The 16362-nt window shown below is 56.7% G+C and overlaps 1 protein-coding gene across 1 annotated transcript in view; it reads right to left on the bottom strand.

Annotated features, from left to right (window-relative positions):
• Positions 1-11280, bottom strand: part of HOMER2 (homer scaffold protein 2) — a gene marked incomplete at both ends in the record, with an annotated part of 76540 nt that extends 65260 nt beyond the window's left edge. Inside the window, 3 exon segments of the mRNA XM_080808471.1 lie at positions 11190-11233; positions 11235-11255; positions 11257-11280. Of these exon segments, the coding sequence (XP_080664597.1) occupies positions 11190-11233; positions 11235-11255; positions 11257-11280 (89 nt within the window).
• Between the last annotated feature and the right edge of the window lie 5082 nt (positions 11281-16362).

Below are 16362 nucleotides of genomic sequence, written 5' to 3'. Positions count from 1 at the left end.
GGGCGCGAAGTACAGCAGCAACCAGCCCACTTTCCATGAGACACCTGTTCAGCCCGACAGGGGCGGGGGCCCCAATGAGCGGCCACCACCCCGCCCCTGCCCTCCGGCATCCAGCTCAACCTGCAGGTCGGCACAGCAATGTTCATCCCTCCCAGAGATTATCTGCTCCCGTGGAGCAAGGAGATCCACTTCTCACAGAGGTTAATAAACTTACAGATCTCATTACTCAAAGAGGGCGTGCTGGCAAGAATGTTAATGCATGTTTGAGAGAGGGTCTGGAAGAATTATTACAACACAACAATGACTCACCACTCGGAGGAGCAAGGGCAGAAAGGGGACCGATGGGGACGAAGCAGGCTCGCTCTCCTCCCACACGGTGTCCCCCAGCTGTGGAGGGCACAGCACTCAGGGTCCAGCCTACCCCATCTCTGCGCACCTGCTGTCAGGGTCTGGAACCGCCTGCCTGCGGCCGCCCCAGCTCACCGGGCATGCCGGTGACCTCTGAGCTGAGGCGACTGGCCCCCTCACAGACTCCTGCTCTTGGGGCTCCAGCTGGGCCCTCAAGGTTACTCACAGGGTGTATCTGCCCCCGGCTACCTCCCTGCCCCAACCTCCACAAGCAGATGCACCATTTATTTCTCCCTGACCCACCCCTGGTCTTCCAATCCGTTCTTTCGCTCACGCTGAGAAGGAAAAGCCAGCCCACCCAGCTCCCCGCACCCCTGCCCGCCACAGCCTCAGAACGCCTCCCTCCCTACACCGCCCCACCAGGTCTCCGTCTCCTCCCGGAGGCTCTGGCCTCTCACTCTCTCTAGTACCTTCAGTCTCCTCCTTTCCTTTGCCCTCAGCTCCCAATGTGCTCAATTTATGGGGGGAAGTCAACCCTCCTTCTCCCTGCTCACCTTCCTCTTCAGCCAGACTGTCTCCTCCTCACCACGTACCCGCTCCCTGACAGGCCTTAAATGGGTTGGAGTTTTACCCTGGACTAGAGCTCCCCTTAGGGTCCACCCGTGCCCCAACACCCGCCCCACACTGCTGTATTTGGGGTGTACCTTGGGTCCCCACCTTTCTCCAAGCTTTCTGAGGCCTTGGCTCCAGGAGCAGCCGTGCTCTCTGCCTCCTCTCCTCTGGCCTCTGTCTCATCCACTGGCTTCTTCTCAATCCCTTCAACTGTCATCCAGAACTACACGGTCATCTTCCGGACCCGTCCTCTCCCTGGGAGACGGAGTCCAGAGGAGACGGCTCCCAAATCCAATCCTCTAGCTCTCTCCGGACTGCTGAGCGCCAGAGCCGAATTTCCACGTACAGAGGCCACCCCACGCAAGATCCACCCCAGACAGAAATTCATCAGATCCACCCAAAACGAAGGTCTCCCAACTGCCCCCACCAAAAAACTGCACCTCCCCTTACGATCCTAACTTCAGCCAATGGCACCAGCCACACAGTCAAGAAACATCTCAACAAGCTGCCCGCCCCCCCCCCCAGCCTCTTCCCTTCCCTCATCCCAGCAAGCAAGAGCTGTGGGTCCCCTGGCCCTGTGACTGGCACAGGGGATGAGGCCCCAAGAAATGCATCTGAAGAACATGGGCTTTGCTCCCAAACAGACTCAAGCTGGAGTCCTAAGCTCTGTCCCTCCCTGTGGAGACCTGTGTAGATCATAGAGTCTCCCCAGGGCCAGCTTCCCCAGCCATGAGAGTGGGGGCTGGGAGAAGAAGTGAGATACAGACACAGTAACGCCCACCCGCTAACGTCTCATGAGGTGATGGCTCCAGTTGTGTCCCAAATTAGGGATGTTTTAGGAAAGACTCTCCAGCCCTCCCAGTGGGTGGGAGGCCCCAGCGAGATGCCGGACACACACGGTCCATTTCCTGGTATTTCCAGTATTCCCGGAGGCTTCCTCGGATCCCTTACTGAACCGGGCGAGGTTCACGCCATGTACACCCGGGCTGTGTCTTTCTCCCCTCTCTGCCCCTCTGCTCCCAGCACAGTCCGCAGAGTAACATCCTCGATCCCAGTATTACTCTCATCTTCAAGCCCAAAAATGTCCCCTCCTGGCCTGCAGACTGAAGTCCAAACCCCCAGGGGACAGCACGCCTCTGCCTCCCACCTGGTCCTCTCCTGCTCCCCGAGCTCACTCGGGGTCCTCCCCGGACCTCCCAGGACCCACTGCTCGCCTCCATGCCACCTCACCTCTGGCGGGCTCCCTGCCACTCCCAAAACTAAGTCCCAGCACTCTCAGGACTAAGTCCCAGCACCGTGGTGCAGAAGCCTATACCTTCCTGACCTTCTGCACTCCCGAGCTGACTGTGCACCTCACGCTCTCCCTGGCCTCCGCTGCTCCCAGCTAAGGCACATCAAAATGTGCCTTTCCTCGGCTCCTCACGATGACCCCATGACGTCAGTACTGTTACTGCTCCCAGTTCACAGATGAAGACATGGAGGTTCAAAGGAGGTCAGCGTCTCCCTCCGGGTCACACAGCAGGTGAACAGGAAGCCAGGACTGAGTCCAGGATCTCGTGCTCAAGCTCCGTGCTCCACCGTTTCCCGTGGGCCCGGGCAGACCTCTGAGTCTCAATGTCTCGCACCCACCCCGCCCAAACTCCTCCTCATCTGCCTGGGAAACTCCTACGCATCCTTCAAGACCCAGTTTGAAGGTCACCTCCTTCAAGAGGCCTTCTCACACCTCTTCCGGAAGAAAGCACTTCAGCCTTGTTCCTATCGCAACAACAGGGCCAGGCCCCCCTGACCTGCTCACCATCGGTCTCCCGCAGGAGGGCGGGGCGCCGGTTCTACAACCTCTGTCTCCCCGCTGCCTGGCCCAGAGGTGGCGCTCAACGGCCGGGTGGTGGTCACCGGGCAGAGGCTCCAGAAAGCTACAGGAGCTGATGAAGAGATGAGGGGTGATGAGAAAGGAGCTGGGACCCCTAGGAGCAGGTGAGGGCCATGAAATGCAGGGCCCTAAACAACACTGGTTCATAGTCTACACGGCCCCTGGCCCCGTATTCCCCGGGGCCGATCCATGAGGTAAAGTCTGTCCGGTGACCACCATGCCCCCGGACTAGAAGTCTCAGGGAGCCACACACGGATGGTCTCCTGGACGAAGGAGGGAATGTATGACTAAGCAAGCCAAGGGTTCTCCAACCAGCAACGCAAATCCTTAGTCTGAGGCCTAGAATGGGGAGAAACCCCTCATTTTCTCCTCCCCACGAAAGCAACTGGCCGGCAGACTGGCTTTCTGGCTGGCGTACGTGGGTGGGCTCTCCTGAGCCTCCCCGTCCCCCGGCCAGTGACCGTCCTGCTCCCGCACCCCCGAGCGGTGGGCAAGGGCTCCAAGGGCAGGCTTCATGTTGTCCGGCCCGGTGACAGGGAGCCGCCTCTGGCAGTGCTCCGGGCTGGGAGCAGCCACGGGGGTGGGGTGGGGTGGGGTGCACGAGAGGATCCAAGATGAGGGATGGCGCATCCCTGACCACATATTCCAGAAGGTTCCTCAGGGCTCACCCGCCAAATCCCACCCAGCGCAGGAACGACGGCCAGGCTAATAAAACTGGCCACCAGGCATTGGGGACTTAGGTGCCGGGCACCATGCTCAACGCCTCACACCCTCCCCCCGCCCCACCCCCCAACCCCTGCTCAGTCACCTCGCTGTGCAGGTACAGAGGAGGACAGCGACCTCTGAGAGAAAGTGACCGGTTCAAGCACACAGCCAGAGGCACTGGGTTTGCACTTTACTTCACCGTCGTCCTGGTCCCCCTGGCAGGTGGCCCTGTGTGACCGGAGGGGAGCCACTGGGTGAGAGTTCTGTCCTCAGTCACCCGGAGGCAGCAGGGAGCTGTCCCTCGAAGCCAGCCCTCCAGGAGCTCCTCCTCCAGCTCTCTGGAGCCTTCCAGAACAGGCTCCATTCCTCCTCCCCATGAGGACCTCCCCCAGGACAACAGGAGGCAAAGCAGGTCTCCTCCCCTCCCTCCGTGAATCCCAATTAAAAATCCCAGAAGGAATCCACTGGCCAGACAGCAGCGTCTGCGCTCTTCCCCACTAATTGGGTCCCCACGGATACCCCCGACCCAATAACCCACAGACGGGAGTACCCCCCAGAGCCAGGGGACAAACAGCCTCAGCCGCCCTGACTTGGACCTCCCCAGGGCGAGGCCTGCAGGAGCCCCTCCCTCAGCTGGGACCCGGCTCCGAGTGCGCGGGAGACACCTGCGCCCCGCGGCTCAGACTGCACACCTCTCGGGCTGACCACCCCGGCTGGGGGTGATGCCACCGTCCCCGGACCCCCAGAGCAATAACCACGGGATTATCAGCCGGCTTGTGAATAAAAATGCTTTTTCCCCCCCCTTAAATCTCTCTAGTCGTTGACAAATGTCTAAATGTGTTCCCCACAAGCATATTTTTATTCTAACAAGCTAATTTGAAATATAATTTAAATAAATTCTCCCCGAACGATACCATATGACAAGCAGCGCCCGGCGGCAGAACTGCTGGAAACTTCGGCGTGGTTTAGCGAGGGCTCCCAACCTGCCACGTCCCACGCAGGCTCACCCCATTCGGAAACCGGCCCCGTGATGCCGGGGCTCACCTCCGAACCCAGAAACACCGCACCCCATTGAGAAATGCAGACACGCGGCAGGGACGGCGGGGGGAGTCTCACTCGAGATCCAGAAGGTCAGGACTTGGCACTGGAGAATTCTAATCTTCCGAAAAATGCTTTTTCTCCACCGTAAATCTGTTTTGGGACTGCTGTTTACCTTTTTTTTTTTTTTTTTACACTGTTAAAAGAAATTATCAAAGCCTAATTGACGTACAGTATCACAGGGGTCTCGTGCTCACTGCTTTTTTTTAAGAAAGGTGGAGTAAAGATTTTCTTTTCAAGTGCTTCTCATCCCCACTCCTTTGACCGAAGGGAAGTCTTTTTCCAAAGGTTTTAAATGCCTGTGCTGGCTGAGGTGACAGGTTACAGGATTTATCCAGGTTTTGTGTGTGTTTTAATTGCCTTACAACGAAAGCAGGGACTATAATGTCCTTTCCGTATGATTGTCCCTGTAAACCGTCTTGCGAAGGGAATTCTCAGAAGGAGGGGTTGTGGTGCCCCCCAGGCAAAGGGCTTTGAAGCCAAAGCGGCCCTCAGGGGTGGGTACGGGTGCTTTCCGCTCGCGGAGAACCTTCTCGTCCAGGTCTGAAAGGAGAATCACTCTGCCCTGATATTTCCAAACAAGCAGAAAGAATTTGAGCAGCTGGGTCCTAGTCCACCAACCACCCTTAGCAACAACGATGAATCCTTGACGTTCTTACCAAGATTCACTAAGGAGCAGTGACTCACCCAAAATTACACAGTCGCCGCAAATTACCCAATCTTAATTGTGATGCTGGTTTCTCTACCATTCCTTTCCCTTGGTAATTCATTTAGAGCAACCGATTGCTTTAAGGAATTGTCAAAATGTCTCCCCCCCCCCCAAAAAAACCCTGCCTGTTTTAGAGGGCATTCAAACAAATTTACAAAGATGTATAAAATTTAGCAAAATGACAACTTAGAAGTAGGTGTGGATTTAAAGGCTGCTGTATTATTTATAGTTCCTGGCATGAAAAGATGTCCACTCAAGGTATTTTAAGTTGCAAAACTTATGTTACAAAACAGATGTAGGATATGATTCCATTTTGTTAAAAATAACATTTGTTCCAGGTAGACCTACATCTAGACACGGGGACGCAGATACACAGGAACAAGTCTGCAGAGGCAGCATCTGACTGCTGGCGGGGGTCATCGCTGAGACGTGGGATGACAGGTAATTTTCACGTCCTTCTTTATGCTGTTATGTTTCAGTATGAGCATGTAGCATTTTTATAATTAGAAAAAAGCAAAGCTATTTTCATTTTGTTAAAAAAAAAAAAAAAAAGAAGAGGAAGAAGAGGTCATAGGCGAGCCAGGAGAAAGGCAAACGAGGGCAGGGCCGCAGGATGGAGCGAGGGTGCGGGAAAGGACAGGTCTGGTAAACTCGCTGTCAGTGACCGCGCATTTAACTCTAAGTTCCCCAGGAGCCGCTACAGAAAAGAAAACCCATGATTTACAGAAATCACAACATGCCCTTGACAGAAACAAACCCTCCGCTGTGCCCTGAGTCCCCCTTCAAGGGACCATGTGGGAGCAGCCAATGTGCCCTTGGCTCCATCCTCAAACTCTCACAGGTAAGGGGTTTGGGGGCTGTTTTCAACAGGAATGATGGCATCTCCCCAGGGTAAAAGTCAACCCGGCGAGTAGTCACTCATTCCCTTTCATGCACTCATTCATGCCACAAGTATCCATTTGGCGTCTACCCCATTCCAAACACTGTGGTTTTCTCCCACCTCTGGCACAGAAGGGGGCACTAAGGGCTGCCGACATCATGAAGGTGGTCCTAGGTGCTAATAGCCCCCCGGCCCCCCCTCCAGCAAGCCGGCACATCTGTCCTAAGTGCCCAAATAGGCTGGCATTGCCTCCGACACCCTTTGCAGGACAACATTTTGTTTCAACTCACACATAAAGCTGCTACTTCTCTCTGTGGCTTATCTCCGAGGCTAAAATACAAACTCCATAAGGACGGGAATGACCTAGCAGGTCTGCTCGTCCTGCATCCTCCGAATGCCTTCCATATGGACAGACTGAATGAGCCTTAGGAGGGAAGTTTCGAAAGCCCAAGGCAGGACCAAGAAAGACAAATTCCCTCAGTGTATCGGCGAGACGATATCTGCTCTAGTCAACACGAACCCCAGGGCAAAGCCCGTACTTTGCAGGAGGAATGGAAAGCAGAGGGGAAGGAAGGATCAGCAACTGAAGGCTAACCGGTATAGATTACCGCAAGGAGGCCCGAGGTGTCCGATGACCACGGCTGCGCCCGCCGCACATCGCAACATAACCTTGGCTGGACAAGATAAATGAGTGCGTAAACTGAAGCCAAACAGAACTACAGTAGATCCTGCTTGTAAACACCGGCAGAACCAGCTAAAAGTCACAACAGCAGGTAAGCTGGCTTCTCTGTTAGCTTTGCAGGCGGGTAAAAAGATAATTTACAGCCCCAATACTCGGGTGACAGCTGACAGCCCGAGAATTAACCCAAGTCATAATAAAAGCTAAATGGCTTGCTTTAGCATTAAAAGAAAATTGCACCCAAATGTGATTTCTTTCTCTCTTGGCCCTTGCAACCCTCAATTAAGCAAGCTATATAAAAGGTAATGCTGAAATTATCACACCTTCCAGGCCAGCATCCAAGCAAGGCCACCCGCCACAGTCAAGCATTAACTCAGTCAAGAAATCCTGGGGGCCTCCTAGGTGCCGGTCACCGCGCCAGGTTTTGAGAGACACTGGGGAAAAAGAGAAGACTCGATCGTTGTGGGATGCTACTGGGGAAGACAGACTATAAACACGTAAACAAAGCCCAAGTGATCGCAGGTGTGCCGTGGTGAGCTCGTGCAGACAAAAAGGTGTGGCCGCGCTAGCAAGCAACGGCCGCGCTCAGGAGAGACTCTGCAGGTGCCCCGATGTTGGAATTGGAAGCGTGAGGAGGAGGAGGGTATCTGCAGAGGGGAGAGCAAGTTCAAAGGTCCTCAGGCAGAGCAAGGACAGAAATGAGGCTCATGTTAGCAGAAAGCAGTGAGGGACGGCCAGAGGGACCAGGAAGCTGGGGATGAGGCACAGGCCAGCCCCTTGTGGCTGAAGGGTGTCCAAGGAGGTGGGTGATGTGATCTGATGGGCAGTTTTAAAAGCCAGTCACTCGGGGTCCCGTGTGGAGAATGGACTGGAGATACCCAGGTGGAAGTTGGGGATCTATTAGGATGTTGGTCCAGGAAGGAGGCAACGGTGGCCAGGACCAGAGTGGGAGCTATGATCATGAGGACAGGGGGACACCAGATGACATCCTGGTGGTTGAACCATGGGACTCACAGATAGTGCAGATGTGGAGGGAGAGGGAGAGGAGAAGCAAGGACTACTCTTAGCAAGTGGGTGGATGGTGGGGCCCCTGACTGAGACGGAGAAGATGAAGGGAAGGAGAGAGCTGGAAGGGGTATCAAGAGTTGGAAGCGCCCAGAAGGGCCGTGTTGGAAATAAAAACATGGGAGTCACCAGCAGGGGTGGGGTGGATAACACGGTCGGAAGAGAGAGTCAAGGGCACAAAGGACGCCGGTCCAGTCCCTAAGCAGCCCCACCATTCCGAGATCAGAGAAGCAGCAGCAGGGAGACTGAAGAGGAACCATCAGAATGAGCAGAAAACCAGGGGAGTTCGGAGGCCAGAAGCTGGAGGGTGGTGGGAGGATGGCGGGTGGGGGATCTGTACCAGGAAGGAGGGAGTAGCCATTGGTGAGGAACAGGGCCAAGGGGCCAACACAAGGACAGAGATCTGGCAGGTCCCCAGGGATCCCGCAGCTGGGTGCGACTGCAGAGCGTGAAGGGTAACGCACGGTAGGAGAAGGAAGCTGAGGGAGAGACTGGGACTGGGACAGATCTTCTGAGATGTTTTCAGGTGAAGGAGAACAAAGAAACGAGAGAGAGAGATGACAGAAGCGAAAGCTACGCTCTCCAAGAGGGCAGCCACTACCCACATGGGGCTATTTCAACCTCAATTAAAAATTCAGGTCCTCGGTCACACGAGACACATTTCGAGTGCCCAACAGCCACATGTGGCTGGTGGCAGCCGTCTCGGGCCCCGAGGACAGAGCACGTTCCCATCGATGTGGAAAGGTCTACGGGACAGCACGGAACCAGAGCCCGCGTGTATACGGATGTGGCAGACCTCGGAGGGAGGGAGGGAGGGAGGGGGCCTGGCAAGGCAGAGAGGGGGCGGGACAGACGGTCCTGGCTGGGGGACAACAGGAGGGCCCGGCCAGCTGCTGAGACAGGGGGCAAGAAAGCCACCAGGGGCAGCCACCCGCGGGACTGCAGGGGGCAGGGACATGAGGCTTTCCTCGGTCTGTGGCTCTTGTTTTGTCAGTGAAGGTGTGTGGGGGGAGAGGAGACAAGTCTCAGGAGAGAAGGTAGGAAACATCGGCCTCGGGGAGAAAAAGCACAAACGTACTGGGGAAATCACACGCTCAATACAAAACACTTCACAGAAGAGAAGCGGAAACAGTTCATGTCTGACAGAGGAAAAGCATCTTAAGTAGGGAAGAAGTAAACTCAGAATTTTTTTTTCCTTAAGTCTCGGCCACGTCTGCACAGTCGAGCCGTATCAGGGCCGGAGGGCCACAGTGAGATTCTCCACTGGCCGCCCTTGTGTTCTTTCCCCCATCCCACTCGACTCCCAGAAAGCATGACATTGGCTCTATTTCCAGTGAAAATGGCTCCCTCCACCCTCCTCTGTCTGAACTGCTCATCCGGCCTTAGCTCCAGCCCCATTTTCAGCCGTGCTTTGTATCACATAAATTACAGAAGAAGGGATATATGGAAACTGGCAGAAGTCGGCAGGAGTCACGAACCAGCCCTCACCTCTGCGAAGTGAGGGTCGGACATGCACTGAGTGATGAAAAAAGTCCAGGACAGCCACCTCCCACTTAAACCCGATGCCCAAGCCAGTCCTCCCTGATGCCCCACAAACAAGTTGCCTTCTGCTGTTTTCTTCAAGCTCCTGTAGTAAACATTTTCATTTCCACAGAACTATTTGATCTCAACCACAGAGTTTCAATATTTTTGATCACGCAAGTGTGCTGAGTTGGTTCTGTGGCTGTCTGTGGGGAGGGACACGGAGGTAAAATTACCAGATCCCTTTTATCTTCCATCTTGAGACCTACATTTGCCAACTCCTTCTTCCCCCCGTATTTTTTTTTTAAAGTATGAAATCTGAGAACCTCAAAGTTTCCCACTGCACAAAGAGCAGCCCTTTCATAGTCTACCAAGAGGTCACTGAAAATGTTACAGAAAATCTGCTTCCCCACCAGTGTGGCTCTGGTATACTCACCCACAGTTTCTCTACGTGTGACATCTCCTGGATTGGCACCAATGTCTTAAGCAAATCTCTCGGTCCCTTTCTCTCCCCACTGTCCTGTTCATGGGGGTCTGGAGCCCTCACACTGCCTTTCATCAAAATTCCTCTCCGCCTGCCTCTGGTTCCCTCCCACACCCTGCCGACCCCACAGATAAGGTTCACTGGGTAAGAGGACTCCAGAAACTTCCTGGAGTGAGGTGCCACAGAGCCACTGACCGGTGGGAGCTAGGCCGCCAGGACGGTCTTGCCCTTTTCCACTCCTTCCCAACCCCATACAGAAAAGCACGCTCTCTAAACCCACCCAGCAAAAGCGATAAGGGCCGTTTGAAGGGCGCTAAGCACAGCAGCAGGGGACACAGAGATTCAGAAACTCGCCGCACGCCCACCACCCCCGTGGCCGCCGTCAGCTTCGGCTTTCCCTCTGCAGATGCACGAAATGTCCTTCTACAAACACTCGTCAGCTGTCCAACCTGGGGAGTCACCGAACCACGTAAGGCCTCAGTTTCCTCATCTGTAAAATGGGCAGAACAGCTGTGCCCGGAACCAGGGGAGCGCACGTCACGGCTGCTCTCCGGTGAGCAGGTGTAAGGAGTCGGTCGAGTCAGCACAGCGGCTCCCGGACTCACGGCGCCGGCTGCTCGCGGAGACGCCGAGGGCGCAATCAGTCCTGCTTTTTGAATTACTTTCCGTACGCACAAGCATTAGTCACTCGGACAGAGTATTTCAACTTCTCCCCTGAGCATCTTACTCCGCTGTGTCGAGGGCTGGGGCCTCCCTCCGGCTCCTTCCAGACTTCCTCACCCTCACCCGTCCCCAAGCAAAGTCCACTATTCCTGCGCTCGGGGAGGGGGTCGGGCTGATTCCGCCCGTTCTCGCCGCAGGAAAACTTCCATTTCCATTCCGCTTGAAACGAACCCCGTCCTGCAGGACGACTAACGGCTGCTCGTACTCCGGACACAGGCCCGGGAGTTGGTCGCGCCCGGGACCGCCGTCCCCGCCGCCGCCGCGCGCCCGGGGCCGGCTCGGAGGCGGAGGGCCGGGCGCGCGGGGCCGAAAGTCCGCGCCCAGGCCGGGCTGCCCCTGCGGGGAGGTGGGGAGGCCGGCGCGTCGGGGCGGAGGGCGCGGGGTCGGCGGCCCCCGGTGCGGGGAGAAGGCGCGCGCGGGCAGGGGCGCCGGCCCCCCGGGGGCTCCGAGCCGCGGACGCGTGGCGGCCCCTCCGGCGGGCGCCGGCTCACTCACCCCATCTCCGGCGCTGCTCCGGCGGCCGCTCCGACGGGCCCTCTGGCGCTCGCTCCCCGCGCGCTCCGCAGCCGCTCCCCGCGCGGCACATGCGGCGGCCCGTGCGCGCCCGGCTCAGCCCCGGCGCCGCTCCATGCCGCGGGGCTGCGCGGCTGCTGTGGGGCTGCCGCCGCCGCCGGGCGCGGGCGGGAGGGGGCTGGGCCGGCGGGGGTGGGCGGGGGCTGGGCGGGGGGGCTGGGCGGCCGCGCTCGGGCCCCGCCCCGCCCCGCCCCGCTCCCCACGCCGGTTCCTTACGTAACCTCGGGGCCGGGGCCGCGGCGCCCGGCCAGGGGCGGGGGGCGCGGCAGCGCGGGGACCGTTCCCACGCGCCGCCGCGCGCCCCCCGCCCGCTTTCCGCGCAGCCCCCTCCTCCCGCGGGCAGCGTGGGCGCACCCCCGTCCCTGGCCCCAGGGGGCTTGGCGCTGCACCTCCGGGCGGGCACCCCGCCTGCGGGACCGAGAGTCGCTCTCGCAGCTGGAGGGACTTTGGGGCCACCCAAGACTGCAGGGGAGGGAACTGAGGCTCCGGCGGGGGTCAGTGAGTTGCCCCAGGTCACATTTTCAGACCCGAGCTCGGGTCTCCAGAATCTGAGGCGGGCACGGTCACGCCCCTCCTCGGAGCCCTTCATTTTGCTGTCCATTGCCCGGCTCCGTGGCTCCCGGTGCCCGCCGCCATGAAACCCGGGAAGCCAGCGTGGCAGGCGGTCCTGCACCTGCAGCGGGTGCTCTGGGCTCTTCCCCGGGTGAAGATGAGGCTGGGCTCCCAGGGAGAGCCTAATAGCTTTTAAGGAGGCTTAATTAAGTTTGGTTTTATTCTTAGAGCAAGGGAAATTGAGATGGCAACAAGAACTTGAAGAGCAGTCCCTGAATCCCTTGTCCACACATCATGTTCCGATTCCCTATGAAAGGCTGGCCCCGGGGCTAAGCTAACCTTCTGCCCCTGAAGGCCTCCCACCAGATCATCTGCTGGGAACACACTGCCCACATAAACCTGCCATTTCAGGACAGTTAAAAAAAAAAAAAAAGTAAAGGAAGAAGCATAAGAAGTAGGGCCACCATCTCAAACCTCCCCTCATCTCTTCTGGGACCACAAGTTTACCTGCTAACCACCAAGGTCTCCTGGGCGAGGGTGGGGGGCACCCACCCTGTACTTCACACTGTGGTCGGTAATTTTCTCAACTACAAATCTGATCATGTCTCTTCTTAAAATCCTTCAGGGGTTTCCTTCCCACTGTCCTTAGGATAAAGACCAAGATACTAAACATGCCTCAAGCCCCTGCCCCATGGTACCTCCACTGACCTCTCCGGCCTTTTCTCTCTCCTTCTCCTCTTCTTGCCCTTAGCCAACTGACCATCCCCCTTCCAGCCCCAGGACCTTTGCACATGCTATTCTCGCCCTTTGGGAAGATTTTCTCCTCTCCTGTCTGTGTCACTCCTAGTCAATTCCTACTCACTCTTCAGATCCCAGTTAAACTGTCCCTTCCTGTGGAACCTTTACTTAACGCCCTAGACAAACTGTGAACGCCCAGACTGCACCTATCATTTGCAATATGTATCTGTGAAACTACCAGTGTAATATCTATCTCCTGGGCACATCTGCAAACTCTGTGGAGCCGTCTCTTTTTGTTCATCATTGTCTCTCCGGTGCATAAAGCTATGCCTGCACGTCCTCCACAAACACCTGTTGAATGAACGAATTGGCATAAGCCAGGCCCCAGACAGACAGAACCGGCCGGGGTCTGCAAGCACAAGTGAGTCTGTTCGGAGTCTGTTCAGTACTTGGTCCTGGAGGAGATGCATCTATCAGCAGCTGAATTCCGAAGACCAGGAGTTGGGGTGGGGGTGAGGGCTGTCCTCGGCAGTGTGGAAGGCAGAAGTCAGTAGAGGAGAATGATGGAGAGGCCCGTTCAGCTGGCGGGGGATATCGGCACACAGATTCGCCCCGCGGCGCGGCCGAGCAGTCTCCCGAACCCTGAACAGGAATAGCTTTTTGTTCCACTGACGGGAAGGGCACACCCACTTACCTCGGGAGGGTGCAGCCAGGCACAACAGGTGGAGTTGGTGACTCACTTGGGCTGCTTCCCTCAGTCAGTGCAAAGCAGGGCGATGCTGGAGGTAGGAGCCCACGGAAGGCTCGACACGGGAGGCTTAACTCCATGAGTTAAGTGCCTGTCCCTCTGGACAAAGGCCCTCCCTACAGGGTGAGGATAGAAAGGGAAAGCGTGGAGCAGACAAGATTTGGAAACAGATGCCCCTCGTCCGCACCAGCGCTAGAGGACCTGTGGGGAGAGGCTTCCCTTCTCTCCTTCAACCCCGACTCCGGGCCCAGAGTGGGGCTGCCCCCTGGGAGGCTCGCAGACAAGCCAGAGCCTCGGGTGGGCCCTCCCAGCAGCACTTGGTCACCGTGGGATCCCCCTGAGGGGGGCCACTCGGAGTTCCTATCCGGGCCTGCCGCTCCATCCAAACCAACTGTCACCCCTTTTGTGTGAAACATCTCCCAGCGACATGCTCTGTGTGGCCCAGTTGTCAAGGAGAAGAATGGGCCGAGTCTCCTCTTTCAAGAGGCCCGAGGTGAAGAGGAGAGAGGCTGTGCTGGCGGGAGGCTGAGGCAGGGCCAGGAGGCCTGGGTGTCCTTTTAGGCTGGGCAGGAGGAGCCAGTGGGGCACAGACCGAAGACGCGGGTGGGGGGAGGGAGGTCCCGCCCGGACGAGAGCGGGGGAGCACGGGGTCCAGCCCCAGGCAGAGGTGTGAGCCTTGGAGAGGAGGGGAGGGCCTGCGGGAGAAAGCTGACGGCAAGGGTGGGCTCACAGTCTTCTCCCGGAAGCACGAAGAGCAGGGCTGGGGAAAGCCAACTCGGAAACAGCGGCCTCGGGAAGGTCAAAGGGGATGTTTGCATAGATCCAGAGCTGGGAGTGGGCGGGGCAGAGATACCCACAGAAGTCTGGGAAGCCAGACCTCGACCGGCACAAACTCAGGCACTTGGCATTCCTGCCATTCTGTGTGGGTAGCAGAGGTTTCCAGAGCTGGATCGCCAGGAACAGACAATCGGCCTGAGGAACGTTTCACACTCTGACCAGGGCAGATCTGACCACGGCGGGGGGGGGGGGGGTAGGGGGGCTCAGCCGAGAGCTGCAGGTGCAGAGAGCTGAGGAAGTGAGGAAACAGGGAGCAGCTTCCCATGCGCCCCTCCTCCGTACGGCCTGCGACCCACCTCAACCCCCAGCTGCCTTGGCGGAAAAGCACTGTGCGCTCTCTGTGCCCGAGACCCCAGCATTCCACCACTCTCACTTCCTGCCTCTCCACACCAGCTCCCGGAGAAATGGCCAGTTTCAGTCTGGGGCAAGGTGAATACAAGGCGAGCTAAAGCATGCTGGTGTGCCAGGAAGTAAGGACCTGCTCGAGCAGACACGAGGACGGGGACCCAAGAGCCCCTGAAAGAGTGGCCCAGTGGCCAAAGCTGGAATACTCGGAGTATCCCGATAAATGACACTGATTAGGATTACGATGCAAAATAAGAAACAAACAGACATCGGTCCATGCGTATGTAAATTATTAAGGGGACACCTGGGTGGCTCAGTCAGTTAAGCACCTGCCTTCGGCTCAGGTCATGATCTCTGGGTCCTAGGATTGAGTCCCTCATCGGGCTCTCTGCTCAGCAGGGAGTCTGCTTCTCCCTCTCCCTCTCCTTCTGTGTGCGCGTGCTCTCTCTCTCAAATAAATAAAATCTTTAAAAAATAATAAATTGTTAAGTAAGTGGAGAAGAGGCAAATCTTCCCTACAGAAGATTTCCAAATGAGATGCACAGATACCCCCCATTCTGGGAGGTAGCATGTGACACACCCCACCCTTCCACCCTCCTCTCCCTTGAGAGTAGGTCTTAGTGTCTTAGTGATTTGCCTCGAAAGCATAGAGTACAGAGAGGGAAACGTGGTCACATCACAGTGGAGGAACCCAGAAGGCCTCCCTTGACCAAGCAATCAAGGTTAACGTCACCAGTGATGAGCCATGTTGGCATCTCGCGCCCCTGATAGGGTGTGATGAGACGTGTACTTCACCTGCGTGACGCTATTTCCCCCTAAACCCATAACCCCCGGTTGACTCATGACAAACACACCCGACAAATCCACGTTCAGGAGCATTCTACAAAATACCTGACCAGGACTCCTCCGTCAAGGTCATGAGAAAGAAAGAAAGAACGAGAAACCATCACAGGCCAGAGGAGACCCAGGAGACGTGAGGCCTGAATGCATCTGAGATCCTGCACTCGGCCCTGGAGAGAAAAAAGGCAAACGGGTGAGATTCGAAGAAAGTCGGGAGTTCAGTGACTAGTGACGCGCTAGGGCGGGCTCCTCGCACTGCCATCCGGTGGCACCGTAAGATGCTGATGGCGGGGGGCGCCCGGTGAGGGGTGTGCAGGAGCTCTAGGCCTTATCATTCCCACTTCTCTGTACATCGCAAACTGGTCCGAAATAACAAGTTTATTGAAAAAGAAAGTAGCCCTGGGGATGTCCTGTATGCCAAGTCCCACACGCCTGTCGCCCCGGCCACGGCGGGAAGGTGAGCCTGCGGAACTCAGAGCCAGCACCCCCCCTGGTGAAGCCTGGGGCTTGACACAGTGTGCAAGACCCCCAAAGCCAGCCGCCCGTATCCCTGCTTTGCAGGCAACTGGCGGTGAGAAACGCACTTGACACCACAGCCCAGGCCCGGCTTCTGCGTTCTCTGCAGATACCTGTCTGCACAAAATGGAAACAAAAGTCACATATGTATATATATAGGAAAGTCACACAGAACAATGCTTACCCTCTCACCCGCGAAGCATTCAGCATCGTCCCTTCTATTCTATTTTTAAAAGCGGTGCTGCCCACAACCCACTCCATTGATTTTGAAACCTGTAATCTATATATGTTTTTTTCTCTCAACAGCAAGATGAGGCTCACCGTGTCCACGGATGATATTATTAGTGTGTTCAGATTTCTGATGCTGCTGATCTGAGGACTTTAAACACTTTTTATCTTCTGACCCCACAAGGTCAGTTCTTGACATAGGAAACAAACGTCGCACGAAAGCCCTTAATTCAATGGAGAACTACGAGGGGCTACGCAGCTACTAGATGAGATCTGGGAAGACCATAGAGT

Source organism: Martes martes, assembly GCF_963455335.1.
Source record: "Martes martes genome assembly, chromosome: 7".
Taxonomy (NCBI): Eukaryota; Metazoa; Chordata; class Mammalia; order Carnivora; family Mustelidae; genus Martes; species Martes martes.
The sequence above is the reverse complement of the archived record's forward strand: the minus strand, read 5'-3'. Positions and strand labels throughout refer to the sequence as shown.